The sequence below is a fragment of the Aegilops tauschii genome, chromosome 3 (genome assembly GCF_002575655.3).
Source record: "Aegilops tauschii subsp. strangulata cultivar AL8/78 chromosome 3, Aet v6.0, whole genome shotgun sequence".
Classification (NCBI taxonomy): Eukaryota; Viridiplantae; Streptophyta; class Magnoliopsida; order Poales; family Poaceae; genus Aegilops; species Aegilops tauschii.
Window position 1 is genome coordinate 249,273,404 of NC_053037.3, and position 27,190 is coordinate 249,300,593.

The following is a 27,190-nucleotide window of genomic DNA, read 5'->3' on the forward strand; positions in this document are numbered from 1 at the left end:
GGGTGTGCGGAAAAGGGTGTGCGTGCAGGTGAACGAAGCGGTGGCTGCAGCGGGCATGCGCATACAAGGCTACGGGTACTGGAAACCGAGGACGAGCAGGAGCTTGTCTCGGTCATGGTGGTTATAGGTCGAAGCAGGCAACGAGGCTCACGAGCGAGATGCGCGTGTGTTGCATGATTGAGTGTGTGGGAGGATGCATGCAAAGGTGAGGCGAGCAGAGGCTAGAACACGAGCTTGGGCCGCTGCCCTGGTCGTCCAAGGCGGACATGGCCTCGGACGCGACGGGGTCGGTGGCCACAGTGACAAAATCGAACGGAGAGAGGCTAGGAGGAACGGCTGCTCACCGTGGGGGTGCTGCTGAAGTTGCACGAGGTTGGAGGTGAGCGGGGACGGCGAGAAGACGCGCTGATCGGGGCGGCGTCCTCGTGTCCACAAAGCAGAGGAAGCAGGGGAAGAAGAGGTTGTAGAAGAAGACGATCACGTCGGCTTGGTCCCTTCTGGCTCCTGGCCTTGCTGGATAACGAAGGAGACAACATCTTCGAGTCGACCGGAACGAAGACGGCGACGGAGGAAGGCTATGGCTACGGTGGAGCCATGGAAGTGCTCCGGCGCTCTCGGGTGGAAGGGGCGACGGCTTTGGAGGCATGGATCTCACCTGGCGGTGGCAGAGGAAGGAGAGGGGAAACCCTAGGGTTGGCACTGGGCTTCTTATAGGGGCGAGGCGCGGCTCGGCGTGGGTGTGACGCGTTGGCCATGTGTGCCTCGTTTGCAAAATTACTGTGAGAGAGAGGGAGGGCGTGAGGTGGAAGAAAAGGTGAGGGTAAGAGGATGACATGTGGGGCTGAAGGGTTGCACTGGAGAGAAATTACCAGCGGGAAGGTTAGGCTGGGCTGTGGCTGCTGCTGCTGCGCGTGGCTGGGCTGGGCTATGAAGCTGCTGGTCGCTGGGCTACGCTGCTGCTGCTCTCTCTCCCCTGCCTCAATTTCTTTTCCTCGAATTTCTTCAGGCACAAAACAAAGAGAAAAATCACAGGGACTTTGGAGAGGTAGTAGGCTGGAATACAAATATCTCAGGAATGCTGGAATTATGCGCCATGTTAATAAATTGGCTTGGCAATTTTATAGATAGAAAAATAATTCAAGTTTGAATTAAGTTCAAACTTGAGTCATTTTTGAACCCAATCAAATCAAGCCCAAAAGAGCTGAAACTTGACAGAGAGGTTGTTGCATGCTCTAAGATTTACAGAAAATAAGTGAACATTTTACTGGGACAGGAAAATGCCACTTGCAATAAATGTGTGAGAATTGAAAGGAAGAAGCTGCTGATGGGGTGTTGCACTTGATGATGGTTTAGATGGAAGGGCAAGATGGAACATGAAATAAGATGAGGAGAAGGAGTTCACAAAGATAACAAGCACACAACAAAAATGCACATGATAAATATGCACACTACAAAGATGATCATGATGCAAATGCAACAAAAATGGCAATGGCACTCATCATGATCATGGCATAAACATATAGGAATGAAATATGCAAAATAATTATGATAATGCAACAAACAAAATAAACAAACGATAACAACAAAAAGAAAAGGAAGGCATCCGGAGCATCGGTCTTGGGGCGTGACAGGATTGCAGGCGGATGTGCTACCACTAGGAAGAGGGATGGAGAGTGCAACACTTTAGTGTGTGTACTCAGGGTCGCTTGCTCGTAGGCCTTCCCTGTGGCTGACCCAAATCAAGTGATTGTGGTGTGGAATGTACGCGGCTTGAACAGCCCGGCAAAACGCAATGCAATAAATAACATCATTTCGAGCTCGGGCGTGAGTGTGTTTTGTTTGCAGGAAACTAAAATGCAGGACATGAATCCAACGGTGGTACGACAATGCCTCGGGCCGGCGTTGTAGTGTTCTTCTACGTACCGATGATAGGCACGTGCGGTGGCATCTTATTGCTGCCAAATCAGCATGTGTGCAGCTGACAAACCCACACATCATGGACAACACTGCCACGGCGTGCGTGCAATTTCATGGGGCACCTGGTTGGTGGCTCACTGGGGTATATGGACCCCAGGAGGATGCGGACAAGGTCAATTTCATGCAGGAGCCCAAAGATATCAGGAACTTGCATGCATGTCCCCTGATGCTTGCCGGTGATTTTAACCTCATTCTAGACCCATCAGACAAAACCAATGACAAGATTAATCGCCGGATGATGGGCCATTTCAGGAGATGCACCACTGATCTGGACATGAAAGAGCTATATCTCAATGGCCGTAGATACACTTGGTCAAATGAACGGATGGAGGCCACGCTTGAGAAGTTGGATAGAGTCTTGGTCTCGGTGGAGTGGGAGGCGCTACACCCGACATCTTTTCTTTCAGCGCTCAGCACCAGCACATCCGACAACTGCCCACATCACCTGGTGCTAGAGGCAAACTTAACACGTGGGAGGCGGTTCCACTTTGAAGCATACTGGACAAAAATAGAGGGTTTCCAGGAAGTGGTCAGGCAAGCGTGGGGTAGCCAGCCATTCATTCAAAATCCTTTCAAGAGGTTGGAGGCCAAGCTAAGGGCAACAGCCAAGCAACTATCAAATTGTAGCAACAAATACGTGGGGAGTGTCAGGCAGCAGATTCGCATTGCGAATGAGGTCATTCTTTGACTAGACATTGCCATGGAGAGCCGTGCATTAACACAAGATGAAGTGGGGTTCCGGGGATTACTAAAACATAAACTGCAAGGACTTGCCTCACTTGAAGGGACGATCCCTCGGTAGAGGTCTCGGATCCTTTATCAAAAAGAAGGGGACGCATGCACGCAATTCTTTCATGCGCATGATACTCACAGAAGGCGGAATAATTACATTGCCAAGCTTAAAGTGGATGGTGTAGTCACTGCGGACCATAAGGCTATGGCAGAGGCAGTAGATTCTTTCTTCTCCAACCTCCTTGGAGACACCACAAACCGGGAGTTCATGCTTCTGGATGAGCCGGGACTGCCACGCAAGGACATGAGCCACCTAGAAGTCGCATTCACTGAAGAGGAGATTTGGGCAGCTGTACGTGCGTAGGAGCTTGATAAGGCACTGGGGCCTGATGGCTTTCTGGTGCGTTTCTACTTGGCATGCTAGCAGATCATAAAACAAGACGTCATGGTGGCATTCGACGCATTTGGCAGGATGGATTTTCGTGGTCTCTCCTCCATAAATTAGGCACTAATCACCCTACTACCCAAGATGACTGCAGCTATTGAGATCCGCGAGTTCGGACCCATTAGTTTGATCCATAGCTTCCCGAAGCTAGTTGCAAAGGTGTTGGCAACACGGGTGGTCGTAGACATACCATACTTGGTAGGAGCACACCTGCTTTCATAGAAGGAAGATGGATCCACGACAATTACATGATGGTGCGAGGTTTGGCGAGGAAACTTCATGCGACAAAGAGAGAGGCAGTGATGCTTAAGCTCGACATTACAAAAGCTTTCGACACCGTGCACTGGGCATTCCTGTTGGAGGTCCTCCGACAGATGATATTCGGCAGCAAATGGACGGCATGGATTTCTGGACTACTGGTGTCTTCCTCCACAAGAGTGCTCCTCAATGGTATTCTGGGAGAGGTCTTCTACAATCGGCAAGGTTTGCGGCAAGGGGATCTAGTCTCCCCCCTTGTTCGTCCTAGTTATGGAAGGTCTGCAGCGCCTGCTATATCAGGCCACGGCGTCGGGTGTGCTGACGCCTCTTGCACACACGGGCTTTCAACAGTGCACTTCCATCTATGCCGACGACGTGATCACGCTCATTAAGCCAAACCTACAAAGTCTCAGGGCTTGCGCTGCACTGCTGTTCGACTTTGGTGTCGCATCCAGCCTTCGCACAAACCTATCAAAATGCTCTGCACACCCCATAAAGATGCACCGACGAGCATCGGCAGATGATTGCAGCGGAGATGGAGTGCCAGGTGTTGGGTTGGCCGTGCCGATACCTTGGGCTGCCGCTGGGTTTATGGAAGATCTCAGTAGCTCAGCTGCAATACTGTTGGAGATATGCCCTAGAGGCAATCATGTATGATGATATTTCCTATGTGTTTATGAATAAAGGTAGTCCTCGGACATTATCAATGATGTGTATCAGCAAGTACGTGACTTGTTTGTGGGGCTATGCATTGTATGATGACTGTCCTAAAAGGTCCCTAGTCGAAAGGGCTGTGTGGACGCGCAGCCGACTAGACTAGCATATGACATGGTCGATGGCTTGTTCTCACTAGCCATGGAGCATTGGATGCTAACCACATAATATGGACTTGGAAGGATCTGGTCGGATTCAATGTAGTCGAATCCGAGTCGAGATAAGGTCCAAGTCAGACAGACCCAACTATGAGACACGGTGATATGTCATCTGTGAGTCTCTTGTACAACATACGTTCGGGCTAGCACAAGGATGACAGTCTCGCCTTGAGCCCAGCAACATATATCGTGAGGCAAAGGGAACAGAAGTGTGACACGTTGTACAGGTTCACCTAACCAGCTTCATAGTCTGCTTGGTGGTCGGCACGCCTTGCTAGAGGACGCTACCAACCGTGTAGGTCGAAGGTGATCCGAACTGTGACCAAGCCGACTTGAACCTAAGGGGTCGCACGCTTAAGGGAAGGAATCTACGAGGTCGGTTCGAAGGACACTGGTCGGATGTGATCCGAGCTGGACTTGGAACACGATCGTGTAGACTTTGGGCTTTAGGATCCGTGCAAGGCCCAAGTGTTGAGCCCGCGATGGATGCCTATAAATAGTGGAGGTGCGGCACACTTATTCAGTTGATCGCTTGAGCGCTGTCACTAGGGTTTGCATGTGTTGCGAATAGCCACCTCCACTCGCCTCCGGTTGTGTGATCGGACCTAGCAGTCCTCCGCCTGATGTTCCTCCTGCATGCACGGATACCATTAGAGGCGGTCCACATGTGTCGCTTCGGCGAACCTGTACGAGGGATCCGACGACCGGCTGTTTGAGGGAGATCGGACGAGGAGGAGATGAACCACGCGGACGCGCTGCCCCAACTCTTCTTCCGCTGCACGACACTGCGCGTCTTATGGTAAAGATCTGTGATCCATTCCCGTAGCATGTTCCTGGATGTTCTGCGTGTAGGAAATTTTAATTTGTAGTCGACGCACCCTACCGTAGAACCCAACAGTGGTATCAGAGCCTCTGCTATAGGATTTGGATTCAGATCGTATGCATATTAGATATGTGGAGGCGGCAGATGAGATCTGTTATCGTTGATGAGATCGGCTGTGTGCACGACTGATGAGATCAACTGCACATGGGGATCGATGAGGCTATGTATTCTGATGATCAGAGTCGATGAGGTCATGACACAACCTACCCCTATCGGTCGTGTGCACGATGAGGTCGTGCACGATTGATGAGATCAACTGCACATGGGACCCCGTGTGCGTTGCGCCTTGTATTTCGTACACGATCACTCAAACCGGTAGAATGCGATTCTATGCGTAACTTTGTTTTGCAGGTTTGATGTGAATAGTATGGCTCATGTGTATGTGAACTTTACCACCTGGTATAGAAATCTGAGAATTGTTCTCAAGAATGATAAAAAGGAACATGTTCTAGAGGATCCACTTCCAGAGGAACCTACTAATAATGCTAATACCACAACCAGGAATGCCTACCAGAAACTCATTGATGAATCAAACGAGATCAGCTGCCTCATGCTGGCTTGTATGGAGCCCGATTTGCAGCAGCATTTCCAAGATGTTGGGGCTTTCGATATGATCGAGAGTCTCAAGAGCATGTTTCAGGTGCAGGCTAGGACCGAAAGGTTCAACGTGTGGCGATCCTTGATGGATTGTAAGCTGAAGGAAGGTGATCCACTGAGCCCGCATGTGATCAAGATGATCGGATATGTGCAAGCTTTGGATCGGTTGGGCTTCCCGCTCTTGGCTGAGCTGGCTACTGATGCAGTTCTGGGTTCTCTTCCGCCCAGCTATGGGACGTTCATCTCGAACTAGCATATGCATGGCATGGATAAGAAGCTCACTGAATTGCATGGGATGCTCAAAGTGGCAGAGCAGGATATTAAGAAAGGCACGCATCAAGTGTTGATGATGCACAAATCGGCTAAGTTCAAGAAGAGTTGGTCCAAGAAAAAGGCTAAGGCAAAGGGCACGGAGATGGTAACCTTCGCTGCTGCGCCGAAGTCTGGGCCGGACTCGAAGACCGTTTGCTATCACTGCAAGGAGACCGGTCACTGGAAGAGGAACTGTAGCAAGTGGCTTGCAGAGCATGGCAAGAAGGCCGGAAATGCTTCTTCGGGCAAAGGTACACTTGTTGCATATGTTATAGACATTTACCTTGCTGACATACCTAGTAGCTCTTGGGTATTTGATACCGGATCGGTTGTTCATATTTGCAACTCGATGCAGCGGCTGGTAAGAACTAGGCGTGTGGCACAAGGGGAGATTGACATCAGGGTCGGCAACAAAGCAAGAGTTGCTGCGTTGGAGGTCAGCACGATGCAGCGCCAGCTTCCTTCTGCATTTATTTTGGAATTGATTAATTGTTATTACATTCCTGCACTTAGTCGGAACATTATTTCTGCCTCATGCTTGATGAGTCAGGGTTATGAATTCAATTTAAAGGACAATGGTTGTTCGTTTTATTTGAATGGTATGTTCCACGGCTATGCACCCATTGTTGATGGGCTTTTCATATTGAATCTAGAACAGGAACCGGTCTATAACGTGAATGTCAAGAGGCATAAGCCCAATGAGATAAATCCGACATACTTCTGGCATTGCCGGCTTGGACACATTAGTCTGAAACGCATGAAGAAGCTCCATGAAGATGGGCTCCTAACTTCGTCCGACTTTGAGTCGTTTGAGACATGTGAATCATGCTTGCTTGGCAAGACGACTAAGTCTCCTTTCACAAAGAGTTGTGAGAGGGCGTCCGAGCTGTTGGAACTTATACATAGTGATGTGTGTGGTCCAATGAGCACAACTGCCAGAGGTGGCTATCAGTACTTCGTGACTTTTACCGACGACTTGAGTAGATATGGATATATCTATTTGATGAGGCACAAGTCGGAAACTTTTGAAAAGTTCAAATAGTTTTAGAACAAGGTTGAGAATCAGATCGACAAGACTATAAAACTTCTACGATCAGATCGTGGAGGTGAGTACATGATCTAGGAGTTTGATGATCATCTGAAAATCCGAGGTATAGTACCTCAGCTCACACCTCCGGGTACGCCACAGAGAAACGGCGTGTTAGAACGGAGGAATAGGACCTTGCTGGACATGGTCCGGCCAATGATGAGCAAATCGGATTTACCCTAGTCATTCTAGGGATACGCTCTAGAAACTGCAGCTTTCACACTTAACAGGGTACCATCAAAATCCGTAGACAAGACACCGCATGAGATGTGGACCGTGAAGAGTCCCAGTTTGTCTTTTCTAAAAATTTGGGGTTGTGAAGCATTTGTCAAGCGACTTATGTCAGACAAGCTTACACCCAAGTCGCATAAGTGCATATTCGTGGGATATCCGAGGGAAACCTTGGGATATAGCTTCTACAACCGGGAAGAACAAAGTGTTTGTTGCTCGGAACAGGGTTTTCGTTGTGAAAGAGTTTCTCAGTCGGGAGCCTAGTGGGAGGACGGTCCGACTCGAAGAAATTCGAGGACCACTCGGGGGCGGCTCGGCTGGTGATGAGACCATACCATATTCAGTCAGCGAACCCGTAGTGGAAGCGGCACCAAAACCACGGAGGTCGGAAAGATTGCGCAGAGTGCGCGATGTATTGTTGCTAGAAAGCGACGAGTCGACCACATATGCGGAAGCGATGGTGAGCCCAGATTCTGAGTCATGGCTGGAGGCCATGAGATCCGAGTTAAATTCCATGGATGAGAATCAAGTCTTGGACTTGGTTGATCCGCCTCCTGGCATAACAGCCATTGGTTGCAAATGGGTCTTTAAGAAGAAAACCGATGTGGATGGAAACGTTCAGATCCACAAAGCTCGGCTTGTCGCTAAGGGTTATGGACAAGTTCAAGGAATTGACTACGACGAGACTTACTCGCCGGTAGCGATGCTGAAGTCGGTGAGGATCGTACTAACTATAGCTGCATATTTCGATTACGAGATATGGCAGATGGATGTCAAGACGGCATTCCTTCACGGAAATTTAACCGAGGACGTGTATATGATACAGCCTGAGGGTTTTGTCGATCCGACTAGCGCTAGTAAAGTATGCAAGCTCAAGAGATCCATTTATGGGTTGAGGCAAGCATCTCGGAGCTGGAATATTCGTTTTGATGAGGTCGTCACTGGTCTCGGTTTCATCAAAAGCGAAGAGGATGCTTGTTTATACAAGAAGTTAAGTGGGAGCTCAATAGTGTTTTTGATCTTGTATGTGGATGACATATTGTTGATCTGGAACGATGTTTCGATGCTAAACTCGGTCAAGGAATCATTGAATGGCAAGTTTTCGATGAAGGACCTTGGTGAGGCAGTCTATATTTTAGGCATTAAGATCTATAGAGATAGATCGAGGAGGCTGCTCGGCTTAAGCCAGAGCACGTACATAGATAAAGTGTTGAAGCGGTTCAACATGAGTGAGGCGAAGAAAGGGTTCTTGCCACTCTCACATGGTATAAGGCTAAGCGAGACTCAGAGTCCTTCGACATCATATGAGTGAAGCAGGATGAGTAGGATTCCATATGCCTCGGCAATCAGATCCATCATGTATGCCATGATATGTACAAGGCCAGATGTTGCTTTTGCAATAAGCCTAACAAGTAGATACCAAGCCAACCCAGGTGAGAGTCACTGGGCAGCGGTAAAGACTATTTTGAAGTACCTGAAAAGGCCTAAAGAGATGTTCCTAGTTTATGGAGGTGAGGAAGAGCTCGTCGTAAGGGTTACACCGATGCTAGTTTCCAAACCGACAGAGATGATTGTCGATCACAGTCTGGATTCGTGTATGTCATGAACGGAGGAGCAGTGAGCTGGACAAGTTCCAAGCAAGATACAGTGGCCGATTCTACCACAGAAGCCGAATACATTGCGGCTTGTGAAGCTGCAAAGGAAGGTGTTTGGATCTGGAACTTTCTGGATGATCTCAGTATTTTCCCTGCCTCGGTAAAACCATTGGACCTTTATTGTGATAATTCTGGTGCCATCGCACAAGCCAAGGAGCCGAGGAATCACCACAAGGTCAAACACATAGATTGGAAATATCACCTGATACGAAAGATCATAAAGAATGGTGATGTAGAGTTATGCAAAATTCACACTAATGCAAATGTTGCAGATCCGTTGACTAAGCCGCTTCCACAACCCAAGCATGAGGGGCACGTTAGAGCTATAGGCATTCGATGTCTATTTGATTGACTCTAGTGCAAGTGGGAGACTGTTGGAGATATGCCCTAGAGGCAATCATGTATGGTGATATTTCCTATGTGTTTATGAATAAAGATAGTCCTTGGACATTATCAATGATGTGTATCAGCAAGTACGAGACTTGTTTGTGGGACTATGCATTGTATGATGACTGTCCTAAAAGGTCCCTAGTCCAGAGGGCTGTGTGGACGTGCAGCCGACTAGACTAGCATATGACACGGTCGATGGCTTGGTCTCACTAGCCATGGAGCATTGGATGCTAACCGGATAATATGGACCCGGAAGGATCTAGTCGAATCCGAGTCGAGATAAGGTCCGAGTCGGACAGACCCAACTATGAGACACGGTGATACGTCATCTGTGAGTCTCTAGTACAACATACGTTCTATGTCCTAAGACCTGAGCTGACGCATGTACTCGGGATGGTGACAGACTTGCTTTGGGCCTACCAAACGCTACTCCGTGACTGGGTAGTTACAAAGGTAGGTTTCGGGTTTGTCCAGTCCCATGCTCCGAGACATGGTCGAGCAAGATGGGATTTGCCCCTCCGATCAGGAGAGATATACTTTGGGCCCCTCGTGTGATTCGGCCAGGATAAGCATGGCCGTGCGACAAGCATTATGAGATAATCCAGTTTGTGGTCGGTATCACTGGAACGAGAAAGAGGTTGGGCTAGCACAAGGATGACATTCTCGCCTTGAGCCTGGCAACATGTATTGTGAGGCAAATGGAACAGAAGTGTGACACGTTGTACAGGTTTGCCTAACCAGCTTCATAGTCTGCTTGGTGGTCGGCACGCCTTGCTAGAGGCCGCTACCAACCGTGCAGGTCGGAGGTGATCCGAACTGTGACCAAGCCGACTTGAACCTAAGGGGTCGCGCGCTTAAGGGAAGGAACCTACGAGGTCGGTTCAGAGGACACTGGTCGGATGTGATCCGAGCTGGACTTGGAACACGACCGAGTAGACTTTGGGCTTTAGGGTCCATGCAAGGCCCAAGCGTTGAGCCCGCGACAGATGCCTATAAATAGTGGATGTGCAGCACACTTATTCAGTTGATCGCTTCGGCGCTGTCACTAGGGTTTGCATGTGTTGCGAATAGCGACCTCCACTCGCCTCTGGTTGTGTGATCGGACCTAGCAGTCCTCCGCACGACGTTCCTCTTGCACGCGCGGATACCACTAGAGGCGGTGCACTTGCGTCGCTCCGGCAAACATGTACGAGGGATCCGACGGCCGGCTGTTCGAGGGAGATCAGACGAGGAGGAGATGAACCACGCGGACGTGCTGCCCCAACTCTTCTTCCGCTGCACGGCACTGCGCATCTTGTGGTAAAGATCTGTGATCCATTCCCGTAGCATGTTCCTGGATGTTCTGCGCGTAGGAAATTTTAATTTGTAGTCGACGCACCCTACCGTAGAACCTAACAAATACATGGTAGACAAGATGGCTGGTCGGCTGCTTGCTCGGCAAGCAAGACTGCTCTATCGGGACGATGGCTAGAGCTGTTAAGAACTACACTAATGTCCATGCCGATACAATCCATGATGGCGCTAGACTTGCCTATCAAAACCATCACCAACAACACCGCCGCCAACAAGATTTGTCATGGTTTCCTATGGAAAGGCCGATGAGATGTGAATGGAGGACACTACATTGTGGCATGGGATCAGGTTTGCATGCCAAAGGAACATGGTGGTTTAGGTGTGCCCAACTTGCGGTTGCTGAACACGACGCTTAGGGCCAGATGGCCGTGGCTACAAATGACAGACTCAAACCGCTTGTACAAGGCCGCGACAAGGTGCATGCTTGAGGATGGGGAGACAGCTCGGTTTTGGACCGACTGGTGGCTCAAAGATGGCCGCATTGAGGATATCATGCCACATCTTTATGCTATGGTCAAGAAGCCAGGGCTGAAAAATACAGTCAAACAAGCCCTCTCCAACGGATGGTTGCAGGACGTATCCCCGGACATGTGCGCGCAGGCTCTGCTCGAGTTCATTGCGCTGGTGGATGTGACCCAGCAGGTTGAGCTACGACAAGGCATGGACGACGTGATAACATGGAGCTTGGAGAGCACGGGAGAATTCTCCGCGCGATCGGCAAATCGTGCTAACTTTGCGGGAAGAATAGAGAACGCTGGAGCCGTGTAGATTTGGAGATCACGGGCACCCCCCACTTGTAAGTTTTTCACGTGGCTTGCCGCGAGGAACATATGTTGGACGGCGGATAAACTTCAACGACGACAACTGCCACACCCGTCGGCATGTCCTTTCTGCGACCAAGCACCGGAGACTTTGGACCACTTACTACTCGGGTGCGTTCTAGCATGACAAGTATGGGACAAGATCATGAACACCCGGGGAAGACCGGATTGGACGCCATCGACAGATTCAAACCTCGTGAAATGGTGGATAACACTCAACCCACAAAAGCATTTTCGGGAGGAGGCGTGGAAAGTGGTATCATTGGTGCTCTTGATGTTGTGGAAACACCAAAACGACATAGTGTTCAATGGAGCCTCGCCATTGGTGGACGACGTGCTTGCAAAGATCGAATTGGAGGCGCAAGACTGGAGGGCGGCTGGCCTACTTCGGGAACATGGCTCTGTCACATCTATGGTAGATAGGTGGGATGATGGTGAGTAATCCGCATGTTAGGGCTCTAGCAGCCGTAGAGACGGTTGTACAAACATTGGCCTTTTTCTTTTGGCCACCAATTCTATCTATGTTCCTGATGCGTCAATCTTTGACGCATCCCTTGAAAAAACTTGTCATTAAGGGACTGAGATCCAGTCTGGATGCAATGCAATGCAAACGCTCTCCACCTATAGATTCGTATTCAGAATATGATCCTAACAATGATTCTGAGCTAAAGAGAGACCTAAGTCAATGTAGCTCCCTAGTGGAGGAGTTAGAGGCAGACGCCCTATCTTATTCACCCATCAAGGTGCTTGCTCTAACTTTGCAAGGTTATATTGGCCGCACATATCTTGCAACTGATGCTTTGCATTGCTTCTACTTTGTTGCACTGCCATTTGCTTAGTTTACACATCGCATATGTGAATACGCCCTGCCTATCCATTTTCAGTACATATTCCATCTGTCATCATACCATATTTATCCATTCAAATCATGTTCTTATGTATCAGACATTCAAAAGGAAGAGGGCAATTGTTGATCGCGAAGGAGCACAAACAAAGTATTTGGAAAAGGTAGTGACACCTGATAAATCAAATAGCCCATTAGGTGTAGTTGCAAGATCACCAGACCCACAAAACACGGCCCCAACTCTAGCAGACTCTAGCCCTACTACACTAGTCATCTCTAATGCCCCAACTACAGCAAATAGTATGATGATGCCAATTGACATAGCACCAACTGTACGACGCAAAACCCCCATTCCAGCAATGTGTACACCAAATCCAGCTCCCTTTTTGAACGAGAGAGAGCCCCAATTGCAGCAAATAGGACCCCTGTTCCACTTCTTCCCAGTTTAGAAGACAAAGCTTATATTGTTGTCAGGAACTTTGTGCGCATCTTTCCTTCATGGAAAGATTATACCACAGATAAAGAACAATTTCCAATCTTCCTCCGCAACTTACGGGTAAGTAATGTACTAATGTTATTCATGGTAATTAGTGCATATATTTCTGCTGACAGAAGACACAAGATTTTCATTCTTTTAAATAGGCGAGGACCAAACTTGATAGTCGAGACGAGCAAGGGTTGGTTGCACTTTTCAAGCACTCATTGATGAAGTATTGTTCCTACCTGAGGCAAGCGCACTTCGATGGCAAGCCTCTAAATGAAATTTCTATAAAGTCTCATGTGCTACATTTATCAGACAGTGACTAGAATAATCTTGCTACACATTGGTCTCATCTGTAGCGTAAGGTTCTATCTATGATATCACATCACAATTTGAACTACATTTGTACATGTGCCTTGTTGTCTCACTTGTACGAAAACTGTTTGCAGAAGAATATTCATTCTCAAGGGACCACAGAATCTCGCAACTATACTGCACACTGCATTGCCCTTGTGAGTACCTCTTCCCTTGTCTGACCATACTTACTTTCATAGCTGGTTGATTAGCATCACTGCACATGTTAGCCTCCTTATCCTCCATTTGGTGGACATTATAAGATCTGTATCGACTCTTACATAAATTTAGAACCAACCCAATGCTTTTGAAGAGGTTTAGCTCTGCAGTCCTCTTGTAAGGACCAAACGTCTTCTATCACTGTACTTACATTAATAGCTACCCTCTCCATCCCATAATATAAGAGCGTTTTGTACAGTACACGAGTGTACAAACACTCTTATATTATGGGAAGGAGGGATTGGTTAATTGTGTAGCATTACTCTGCATCTTATCTCCCTCGCCCACCATTTACTAAAAAAATCAAATCTATATTTAATCTTAGCAAAAAATTGAATACACAGACAATACCAGTGCAGAAGTGTAGCCCATTGCTCTTGTCAGTACATTTTTTCTGTACCGCTTGTACTTATAGGGATAGGTAGTTGATATGTAGCATCAATATGCATCTTATCTTCATTATCCCCTATCCCTTCCAGTATTATCATATCTATAATTACTCTCTACAAAATGTAGAGTACATGCAATGCTTATGAAGAAGTTTCTGTGCTGAAATTCTTGAGTTATCCTTCCCTTGACATCGAGAAGGGCATTATAGAGCTGATGTTAACTGTTAATGTAAGTCAGACTTTCTAAAGCCATTATCTTCAACTGTTGTTTAATTTGCTCATACTCCTTATCGTCAACTGCTGTTTAGTTTGCTGTTTCTATCAAGATGCATGTTCGCAACAACTGTAAGCTCCAAGTTTTAGTTATAAAACTAAATTCCTTATCATACCATGCACATTACTCAATACAGATCAAATGATTTTCTTTAGCCCTACAAGTATGCTTGTTTTTGTTGATCTATAATCCAGTGTGTGGTGAAGCAGCGCACATTTGCACCTTGTCATTTCCTGCTTTATATTACTGATGTGGCTGATGATATGAACAACATGCCATGCACATTAACCAAAATAGACACAATGATTGTCTTTTGCCCTTGATCTATGCTTGTTTTGTCGACATGGTGATCCAGTAGTGTGTTGAAGCTCCCTGCATTATGAACAATGCCAAATTATGCTATAGACATTTTGAACTGTCTCTTTATTTTCTAATTTGAAATTGGATGGAATTGACAACATAGTTACCATCTTTATTTATATACGTGCAAAACCTGTCATCTCTGTGATTGTTTCAGGGTGATATGCCTGATGGCATGCACAAGTCTGCTGAAGGCTGGGAGACAAACCCAACACATATTGCAGCAAAGTAGGCAAAACATCTCGAAGATAGCGAGACAATCCCAAAGTCATGTCTTGATGAAGTGTTCAAGTTACTTGAGACTAGCAGTCGCACAAGCTCACAGAATTCGCTGCCTGAATCAGTTTGACTTCTTCAGTCTCAACTACAAGTAGAAAGGCATTCTGCAAATCAACTTTGACTTGAAGCCCAATCTCTAAGGAAGATTGTGAAGAACTCCAATGAGAACCTCATTGCTAATGAGCTACAGCAGGAAGCTATGACCGACATGCTAGGCCGATCTCACAGCCTTGCTCAGCTGCTTGTGCAGCAGCTCCCACGCAAGGCTAACCTTTCTTGAATTGTCTTGGAAGTGGTCTTGGTTCAGTATTATTTTGTTACCCTGCAATAGCGCCCAGTTTTTGTAATCTGCTTGTTCGTTGAGCTTTATAATCACTGATGGTGAACTTCGATGCCCAGTGGATGTAATATACCATAAATCCTCTATTGTATAGTGTAGGTTTATTATTCTAAGTTACTATGACGTAATTACTTTATTGTAAAAGTAGGTTTGTTCAATTCCTACTAGTTACCGTATATGCCATCATTTGAAAAAGGTGAAAATCTCGTGTAGGCGACCGGGCCGAAACATTCGCCTCTAACAGGGCTGCATTTCAGCGGGCTACAATTGGGCCAGCCCGCAACTTTCTTGGGCCTGTGCTGACTGATCATTTGGGCCCTTCGTGGGTACGCCAGGCCCACAACTTACATGGGCCTCCATTGGGCCCAAATTTTAGTTGGGCTTGCTATGGACACAACGCTTAGTTGGGCCCATGTATCCTTGGGCCTTTAACAGGCTGAAATTCTCCTGGCCTGTTGCGACCCAGAAGATACCAAGGGCCTTTAGCAGGCCAAAATGCATGCTGGGCCTCAATTTTCAATAGTTGTCCATGGGCCTTTAGCAGGCTGAAATGTAGACCGGGCCATTATTGGCCCAGTTATGTGACGGGTCGTTACCAGACCGAAACATATCTCGGGCCTTATTTGGCCCACTTACATCATGGGCCTTTAAGAGGCCGAAAGCTTAGTAGAGGCATCATGAGTCGAATTATACTACAGGCCTTTAACAGGCCCAAAGTCACGTTGGGCTGAACTGTTGCCACCTTGATCTTGGGCCGTTAGTGGACCGGATGTCGCGTCGGACCATATATGGCCCATGGGCAACATGGGCCATTACCAGGACGAAAGTCACACCGGGCTGAAATGGGTCCATGTCTACGTCGGGCCACTAACAGGCCAAAATCTCACTGGGCCGTAATTGGGCCCAAAGACTCGACGGACAATTGACGAGCCAGATCTCGCGGTGGGCCGTAAATGGGCCATGTTTAATCAGGCTGTTAGTGTGCCATCTCACCAGTACCTGAGTAAATCAAACAGGCCTTTGACTGGGTCGACCTTTTTAACCTATATAGGCCTCTGTTGGGCCCTACCATGTGTCGACGTATCATAGGCACGTATCCTCCATTGAATGACAACATCTGGCCCATTGCGACGCCGACACGTGTTCCTCCGGTCAATGAGAATTTTACATGTGGAAGTCCGCCATTAGCCATTGTTGTTAACGGGTTATCGGATCCAAAACAGAACTCGATAGCTTAACGGCGACTCGTTACGGTGGATGCCACGTGTCGGTTACCCTTGATGAAAGCACTTCCATGACACGTCATTTATCGTCATGGAAGTGAATGCTTCCATGATGATAATTTTGGTATTGTAACACTTCTACAATAGCAAATGTATGACTATCTTGATTCTTTCAGAAAATCATCATGGATGTACATGCATGACAGAAAATGCGACCTACTGTGACAAACATGTATCATCATGGAAGTGGTTTTTTTGTAGTGTAGCTCCATCCCTCTCTCTCTATCCATCTCTATGGGCCTTATTTGCCTCTAACAAATGGATGTACATCGACCGATCTTACATATAACTAGGTAGGTTGTTTATAACTCATTTTCCCCACACACCGATCGATCTACCTCATTAGTTATGTCTCTCCCTTCCTCCGACACACAACAATTGATCTACCTATCGAGTTAATCTGCTTACCAATCACATATGGTCCCCCTTCATCATCCATGCATGCCTCCCGACACATCTATCACGCACACGTAGAAACACCTCCCCTCTCTTCTTGATATTGCAGTTGTACCCTCAGTTTGTCTAGTAGGCCTCTCCCACCATCTCCGACAAGCAACTCCACCACCCCTGTGGCACTCTGCCTCTCTCTCTCTCTCTCGCAACCTATTTCCCGTCCTTCACTTATGTATGGATGTCGAACGATGTCCCTCAAGATATAGCTAGGTCTCTCTTTCTCAACACATATCCGAGTCGATCTACCTCTCTAGTTAGGTTTCTGCCTCCCGCCGTGCCCCCCCACACACCGATACATCGAGCGCTCTAGTCATGTCTCCCTGCCACACACAAACTTGACCTCTCCCCTCTGACGTTCCGGTAGGCCAGTCGCCCTATATCTTTGACGTGCACACACACAATTTTGATGGCTTTGTTCATCGATCTCGCACCCACACACTTGATCCTCTCTTCGACTCTATCAATATCTATGACCCCTCCCTCTCTTCTCGTGGATCGCCCCCTCTATATATGATATAGATAGGCATGTATTTCACACACATTACATGTGTCACATTTTTGTTTGAGATATCATCGACACATATTCCCACAAATACACTCACGAAATCACCCCACCACCCAATAAAAAAATCCACACGCCATCTTTCTAGGTTTGTATCTCTCTCTCACACACACACGTAGGTGGGGGCGTGCACGAAGAGAAGAGGTGCACACATGGCCATGTACTCCCGTCTCTTTCCCAACCACACCCGCACAGGTACACGGTGGAGCTCATTTCTATACGAAAAGGCAGCCCACGTGGTAATTTGACACATGTACTAGTTCTCCACTTGATGGAGGATCGTGTACCACGGGTGAACAAACAAATTGCGACTTGACACGTTATTTTCAAATAGATTTTATTCCTTGATGGCGCACATACAGAATATAAACCAACTGTTGTGGAGAGAAAAAAGAAAACCGCTCCACTCTACTATACTATATAATATAGGCAGGATGCTCAATGCTTGCTTTCTGGGGTCGGTCTCTTCTACTCTCTCACACAAGATGGCGGTGGCCACTCTCTATCTCTCACCACTGGTCCCTGATCCTACCGGATCCAGTCCGCCGGCGGAATGGGACGATGTGTAACGTTGCTCCGGTCGCTGGCGTCGATGCAGGAAACCCACTGCCGGCGCGTCCCGATCTACGGTACCCAGCGTTCTCTCTAAGCAAGCTCCGGCGCGGTAGTGCCTTTGCCCCTTTCATGTTGCCGCAGTATGGGCAGATCCCGCCTGCCGCCTCCCTCCTGGTTACATCCCGACGACCCTCGGGTACAGCTTCCTCTGGAACTGGCCTTGCTCCACATCCCATCTTCCCATGTCACTGCACGTGGATCTTCTCTAGTTATTTGCCTAAAACATACTGTAGCTCGGCTGGCGTACTTTCCATGTTTCATCAATAGTGCCACTATTATTGCAATCACACTTATTCCATATCCTGGTCAACAGGGATGCTCAGCTCCATTTTAGTGCAACTGCACAAAATGATGGGATGGCGCATGCATCCAACTGCTACATGTCTTGGCAGGCATCAACGAGCCGCGTGAAAATGGCTACCAACATGTCCACTGTGGCTAGGAAATGAAAGCATGCTTAGGGACCTGATCGATCGTTTTTTTCTTTATTTGTACACCTTCTCACAACTTTGTCTTAAGTTGTGAAGTAAATATTGGGTCTGATATGTGAATCATTGATATGTATTAGCATGCATGTTAGTTTCATTTTTATTTGTTGGAATAGACACATGAAAGAAAATCTGAACGTTTCGTAGCATTGTAGTAGTATAATTTTATCTCACCGGGAAATTACATTTACTAGCACAATATATATAAACAAATGCTGAAAGGTTGATACCATTCCAAGAAACCATTCAAGGAGCACAAAACTTCCTTTCCTCGACATGTGGGACATCCACCATCCGAGTCCACGTGCCATGCACCAAATTATGAGTGCACAACCGCAAGGAATACTAATAATGAGCAGTCACATCTCAAAGCCAGACCTTTCCAATAGTAAGCTGGACGCATGAACAGCACATCATTTCACACATCATAGAATCCTCTTGTAATAATTTTCCAAGAAAAACACCACACTTGAAGATTGGACGGTACTGTTGAAGCAAGGCATATAACCCTTCTCCAAAACATCAAGTATGGCCGTATGGGGATGGTTCCAGAAAATAATATACCCTCCCTTCCAGTTTATGGGCCTCAATTCCAAATCTAAACCAATGAATGAACTAGTACTACTAGATAGTGAGTGTTTACTATTGTACAATGTACGTACTATTTGCAACGCATGCATGTGTTAGCAGTAAAATGACCACGTATGAATTTGATGGTATGATTTGTGTAAGTTTCATGTCATATTATTGCTCTAACATGTGGTGAAAGTTAGCCTCCAAAACACATTTTAGACCCTATATGGATTGAGGGAGTACATGCATTGCTGCGTTTTCTCTTAATCCTTGCATGCAACATTTTTATTGAAGCTTGAAATGTGAACATGTGAATGGGAGGAACTACGACAACCCTTCCAAAAGAACTGTAGTACTAATGGTATCGTACTCCCTCCGTTCACCATCTCACGTGCTTAGTACTTGTGCGCACTATGGAAATAACAATTTTTTTCCACCACTCAACATCTATTATGGTTTGGGAGATTTCAAATTGAGTCATATACACCGGAAAGTAGGCACTTAGGGCATCCACAATGTATACTTTTTTGTTGCCTCTAAGCCCTCTCTCTCCTATTAGAGGCAGCCTCTATACATTGCATGAACTGTCTTTAACAAAAAATTGGCTAGCATCGCGTCTAACTTTAGAGGCTGCCTCTAACAATTTAACAATCCATCTGGTCCCACTTGTTTGCCTTAGGAAGCATAAGAAAGTACAAGAGAAATATTACTGATTGGACAAATGTGGTGCTAATCCATAATTTCTAAAATTCTGCTAGGGCTTACCTTAGAGGCTGGTTAGAGTCTCTATACATTGTGGTTTTTTAATTCATAAGAGGCAAACCATGTGGGCCTACCTTACAGGCAAGGCTCTATACACTGGAGATGGTCTGTACTACTTTTGATGTGTCCCTTCAACTCGCAGAATGAGGAGAAGCTTGCTTAGTATGCCCTCTCCCCCACCCACGAGCATGGTGGCTCGCCGAGTCGCAGGACGAGGAAAAGCTTGCTTACTACACCTACGCCCGCTCCCTTGCCGACGCGTTCGATGGCTCACAGGACGAGGAGAAGCTTGCTTACTACGCCTACGCCCAGTCCCTTGCCCACGCGCATGGTGGCTCGCAGGACGATGAGAAATTTTTACTACTCCCTTCATTAGACGTATACTCCTCGTCCCTACCTTGGTTAGGGAGATTATCATATTGTTTGAAATATATGTATTTTACCAGATTTCAATATGACTACTAGTACATAATCCCAATACTGATGTATATAGACGTATTTTAGAGTGTAGATTAACTCATTTTGCTCCATATGTAGTCCACATTGAAACGAACGTAGTAGTACACACTCTGCCTCGCCCACGTGAAGGACGTGCAGCAATTGATATGGTCTTAGATAGCTAGAACCATATACTGTAGTAGTACCATCATTGGTCGACTTCCCGAAGAGGCGAAGAGCCAAGCGCAAGGTTAATATTTTTTAGATGCCAAGCGCAAGGTTTATAGGAGAACAAGTAGTAGTACTACTAGTAGTACATACTGTATGAAGAAGGCAACAAGAATGTATGTTTTGCATGACAGTCTCTTCTTACAGGACGTGCTAGACCTAGTGGAGCTCATTGTTGCAATGGGAATATCATAGATGGCACGATTCAGAGTGATGGGTAGCAGGAATAATGTTTGGAGCTGGTTAGTCATAAACCCCATGAAGAAGTCTCATCGAAAGGAATAGCCATCCTCTACACGTGCTCCGATGTAAAAATGAGTAAATGAGACAAAAAGAGAAAGAGACAAAGTAAAAAAATCACCAGCCTTAGAGCCAGCCCTATTTTACCAGTGAATGATATTTCTACGTCGTGATTGACATGGCTATAATATTAACCATGCTGTAGAGGTAGCAGCGGATTTTTATTTATTTGCGGAGGTAGCAGCGGATGGATATTCAATGAGGAGTGGAATGATGGCTGCTTCCTCAATAGAACATAGAGAAAGGTGGGCCTCATGATTTGACGGCTCATTAGTCATTATTACTGCCTATACTCTTTGCCCATATAATAACCACGTGGTAGGGTAGTTTTTTTTCTTCAGCGGCACGTATGCAATATAAATAGGTTCATATGGAGAGAAAAAGATACTGCTCCACTATATACATAGCCAGGAGCCTACATGGTTGCTTGATGGGGTTGCTCTCTTCACACTCTCTCGCATAAAACGATTGTGGCCACATCTCTAGTCACACATCCGGGCCGATCACGTCCCCCGGGGGAAGGGGTGGATGCTTTGTGTAGATGCGGTCGCCGTTGCCGACGGCGAAAACCCACTAGCCGCCCTCCTCTAGCTACATCCCGACATCCCTTAGGTACAACTTCCTTAACAGCCGGCTTGCACCACTGCCCCAGCTACCCACATCACTCCACGTGGATATTTCTCTTCTTCTTTGCCCCGCACGTACCTCTACTGGTGTCTACTGTATTTTTGATGAGTTCATGTCTCATCAACTAGTCCCACTAGTCTTCTTCTAATCACACTTCTTAAATTTCTTTGCCACAGGGATGCTCAGCTCGATTTTAGTGAAACTGCACAAAATGATCCGATGGTCAAAGGGTTGCAAACTTCAATTCTTTGGAAGGTTCGACGTCGCCAGCAAATTAAGGCCTGGTTATGGTTTAGGGTTCAAGGCCTAGGGACTGCATGGATCATTTTTTCTTTAGTTGTCTCTGTTCCAAACTAAGTGTCAACTTTAGTACAACTTTGTACTACTAAAGTTGGCAATGTTTGCATAAAGTTGAGACACTTATTTTGTAATGGTGGAAGTGCATATTGGCTATGATATGTGAATCATTGAGATGCAATAGCATGCATCTTAGTCTCCTTTGTTGTGGCACCCCGGCTCAGAGCAACCGGTTTACCCTGCATTGCCAGCCCAGAGATTGAGTCTTCTGGCAATACACAGCAACATGGTACAGAAATAACCGCTTTATTGATACTAGCGTGGTACAAGAGTCTGATATTACATCAAGATTCGAGGCCAAGCGGCACACATGGTGCTGCTGGATAGTATGTACATTATTTAATGAACATGGCTGGGGCCTCGATCACACGAAACTACGCGGCAGCGGAAGAACGACGTAGCGGAACTCCATGGCACAGGGACACCGACGTGGACACGGCCTACACGAGATGCGCTCCGATGCGAATCGACTTGCCTGAAAGCTGGCATGACACGCCAGGTCAGTACATTGAATGTACTTGCAAGCTCACAACAAACATCAGCACGATGACAGACAATATCATGATAATTAATCCATTAATTTAATGCAAGAAATAACTACGAGTGCAAGGCTATGCAAAGCAACCAAACAGCACCCCGAGTCACACGGACTCGCTTACCAGACGGTTACCTCGTAACCAAACGGTGACCATACCGGGGTCACAACTGAAACCAGTTACGCATGAACACCCCGAGTGTTCACGGTTCACCACGAAACGATGCATCACAACCATTACTAGTCCGCAAAATTATTTATAAAAAGGTTGATCCATGGTGTGACTTACTCCTGAGTCTTGCCCATAACCGAGGGCGCGGCTATCGATAGATTAATTACACTCTGCAGAGGTAGCACACTTTACCCACACCACGGAATACCTGGCCTCGCACTCCCATTCGGGTGGACCAAAATATTCCGACGAAACCCTTCCTTTGCCATGCACTCTCCCCGGCCACTCCGACCATCTCCCTCACCGGGCTAGGTCTTGGGTGGCCTCGTGTCTACCAAAGACACCAACGGCCACCGTCGTGGCAAAACGGTCCCAAACGGGGACAAGGTACCATAAAAACAAAAACGAGCACACAATGTTATGTCTGCCTACCGGGCCAGGGTATGCACACCCATAACCTTCCCTCGCGGGAGGCACCGGTGAGAGCCACGACAAAGGACCGAATCAAGACCTTCCCATTAGGTAAATGTGGTCGCACTGAACTGAAACCCGATTCAGTGGCACCATGATGTGATCAACATCATATTCAGGTTGAACTTAATCAAGTTTTAGTTTTTAGAAAAACTTTTATTTACTAGCATAGCAACATACCGGGAATCATGCAACTAACCGTCACACAGAGCAAGCAACTCTTAAACATGAATCCAAACAAACAACAAGACTAAATTGCACTACTAAGTTCAGAAACCTCTAAGGTTGTAACACATTTTTATCTACCCACAATATTTTTATTAGCTCATTATTTAGTGAAAACTATTACTAACAAAATAACTACCATAATTTCCATAACCAAATACCTAGTGCAAAGTCTTACTCTACTTAGCCAAACAATTCTATGCACTCAACCAGAAGCTAAATCAAGCATATCCATCATTATAAAACAACTAGAAATGCACCATAATAAGTTATCAAATTTTAAATGCAAATAAAAGCTCATATTCAAGTAGAAAATCATAGATATTGAAATAACACCATCCAAATGATGTTGTGGCTTGCCTTAGTGCAGAGGAGGGTCACACTCCTCCTGGTTAGCTTCAAGGCAAGATCCTCCTTCTGAAAATATTTTAAAACCACAAAAATAAATGTCAAACACATTATGAAAATCACCAGAAATTCTAGACAGCAAGGAAAAATCCACCCTTTGGTGTGCTGCTAGAGCTTTCTGTAACAAAGACGATGCAAAAAAGAATCAATTCATTTAGACTTGTGGTTTAGAAATTAGAGCTAGGCAAAGTTTGGTCAAATTTCTGAATTAATTTGAATTAACAGAAATTCCAAGGGGGGTGACGTCGAAGGCGTAATGTGGGATTGCGCCTCCACTCGTACCGCTTCGGGTGCGAGTGGTGAGGCTGACACTGGGCCCCACCAGCCAGGAGAGAGGGGAGGGGATCGAAACCAGATGGGAGGCGGAGCCTCGCCGGAGCGTACGTCAGCGACGAGGGGTCTTGGGGGTAAACTAGAGGGATAAGAATGGAGCTGGGGTCGTGGCGCACCTGATGATGAGGACCTCAATACCATTGTTACACCCCACAGCCCCTGCTGCTATACATACTGGACCAATAATAGAGCTCGCGCATGCCAATTAAATTACCAGGTACTTTCATTTCTTGGTAATGATTCTAATGTTCATGAGAATATGATGCTGCCTAAATTGGATACATTTGTTTTGCTTACAAATGAAGAGCCTAGCTTTGAGAAGGATGAAAATTGGAGCAAGAACAAGCATGGAGATGATGACATGCGCATCGGGAACAAGAATGGAGTTACAAGTGATGATTTCAGGACGTTGAAGCCACCATAATGCGTGCATGCAGCCTTGGACGAAATATACAAGATGCTACTTCATAACTTTCGTCCAGAGGCTATTCTAGGTGCTGTGTCACCTTATTATTGGGCCAGGCCCATGTAATTTCGAAATACTTGAGTATAGGTTGTTTTTTAGATTCCGTATGTGTGGGGAAACAAGAGATAGGGTTGGTTTCGGACCCCTTCCCCAAGGGCCACGAAATTCCCCCCTCTTCCTCCATATATATAGCCCTTAGGGCGTCGTTTAGACTTTGGGTTTTGTTTAGATTAAAAGTTCGCCATAGCTGCAACTTCGCGTACTTCGTTTGTGTTCAACGACCAGACAAAGGCGTCACAGAACCCCACCTTGATCAATAAAGCTTTCATCTTATATTCGCAATATCCAGATTGCAATCTCAGTTTCTTGCTTGTTCTTCGTTTGCTCGCAGGAAACAGACCCTCGTGGTCAGGTTGATCGTGCTCCGGCGTGGACAATAACCTCTCGGAGTTGGTTTAGCGATTGCTAAGGCGCGACGTCATCACACGTTCGTAGTCGGATCGTCAAAGTCGACTTCCACCAAAACGATATCCATCATCTCATCGAAAGACGGGACACCTTTGCCTCTATCAAGTGGTATCAGATTTCCAGGTTGCTCGGTGAGATTTTGCTGTTTTTCGTAGTTTAGATCGAGTTTGTTCTTCATACCTATAGTCCACGAAAAAGCCAAAAAAAAATTAGGGTTAGTTCATCCTATCCGAACCAATCTGAGCCTTTGCATAATCTTTTCTGTGTTTACTTTGTTGAATTTGCGGTTGCATCGTCGTGTCAAGTTGCTGGTCTTAGCATCTAGTCCTTTAGAGTTTCGAGTTCTGTTCACAGGTTGTCACGTCGCCGCTGCCATATACCACCACCACATATTCACCGCCAATCCGAGTCCATATACGCCACCACATATCCGCCGCCATCACGCCACTCCGAGTACACCTGCAACATATATCCGCCACCAGTCCGAGTTCCACCAGATTCATCTCCGCCACCAGTCCGTGTTCCACCAGATTCATCTCCGCCACCAGTCCTAGTCCAAGTCCAGTATTTTGTTACTCTGTTTTGGATTTCCAGATCACGCCATACTCCGAGCCGTGACAGAGAAGGACTCCCAAACTTTTGTGTTACCCGCAGTAGAAAAATAGTTCCAGTTTCAAAAAAAAACTAAGTCTGGAAAATTCTGGCTAGGCAGTTTTTAGACCATTTGTAGACTTTTTCGAAAAAAATTTGTTGCGGAGCAAAAAAAAAGAGGAAAAAAAGTGCAAAAAAAAGTGAAAAAAAATTCAGAGTGTGCTCCTCCCTTGTTTACGTGCAGCGCCGTGATTTTGTTAGTGTTCTAGGCTCGCGTCTCTAGCACGGTCTAGCCTAGGACCAGCACAGTACCGTCGTTGAGCGTTTATTCAACTTTGCATATCTGAATTGATTTTTGCTGACCCTTTTGCTACCATATTATAAGCCTTCCCAGCTCCACATACATCTACGTCGTGCGTTTGACTCTCCCTGGTAATCGCTCTATCCAAGCTTTGAGAGTTTTGACTACAACGGTTGCCGATCACCACCTGCTGCTGGGTAAGAACTGGTAAGAATTTGAGATTCGCTTGAAGGATTTGTGACACACCACCATCACCACCACTTCCTAGTAGTCTGTAGGATCATATTCCTTTGTGTTTCTATTGCTGCTAACCATGGCAGGATCACAAGCCGATGAGACTGATTGGGAGAACATGACGAACAAGGGGTTGCATGATAAATTTCAGCAAATGATGAGTGGCCAGGTGGGAGATGTGCTAAACAGATTTGAAGAGGCTATGGAGAAGATAGATGCCGTGGAGAAGTCGTTTGAGACAAAGCTGGATAACAGGTTTAATGAATTGCTCAAGCGTCTTCCCCAACCACCACCGGCTGCACCTGTCGCACCTCTACAACAACAACAACCACATCTCCAACGCCGCGTTCCAAATCAAGTGGGACGAGCACAGCGCGTTCCAATTGAGACTTGTCAAAATTCGGGTGCCGCTGCACCTACTTTTGATGCTTCTTCGGCTCCTGCTACTGCGGCGGTTGAGGAGCATGACGATTATGCGGGCGATTATGAGGATGAGGTTGATCAAAATCAGAACTACGTGCAGCCACCAGCACCACCTCCAGCAGGTCGACCTCAGGTATATATTCGCAACGGTAGGCCTGCACCACCACCTTAGGTACGAGATCATGACCATGTTCCTAAACTGAAATTGGATATTCCACCGTTTGAGGGTAGATACATTCCTGATGTATATCTTACTTGGGAGTTAGAAACTGAACAACGTTTTACATGTTTACAATATCCCGAGGAGAGACGGGTTGCTGCTGCTGTTTGTGCTTTCACTAGTTTTGCATGTGTATGGTGGTCTGAACATTGTAGATTATATCCTATTCCAGCTACTTGGGCTGCTTTGAAAACTGCTATGCGTACTCGTTTGGTTCCACCATATTATCAACGTGAATTGCTTCAAAAACTGCAGCGTTTACGACAAGGAAAAAATTCTGTAGAAGAATATTATCAGGAATTACAAACTGGCATGATTAGATGTGGTATTGTTGAGGAGAATGAAGCTATGCTTGCACGTTTTATGGGTGGTTTAAATAGAGAGATTCAGACCATTCTAGAGTATAAGGAGTATACTAATATCACTCGTTTATTCCATCTTGCTTGTAAAGCTGAACGTGAAGTGCAGGATCGACAAGCATTGGCGCGAACTAACTTTTCTGTA

General features: G+C 46.5%; 1 protein-coding gene across 1 annotated transcript; it reads left to right on the top strand.

Annotated features, from left to right (window-relative positions):
• Positions 1-1,996: 1,996 nt before the first annotated feature.
• LOC141042872 (uncharacterized) lies at positions 1,997-2,665 on the top strand. Its single transcript, XM_073511781.1, has one exon. The coding sequence runs from the start codon at positions 1,997-1,999 to the stop codon at positions 2,663-2,665; it is 669 nt and encodes a 222-aa protein (XP_073367882.1).
• Positions 2,666-27,190: the final 24,525 nt, after the last annotated feature.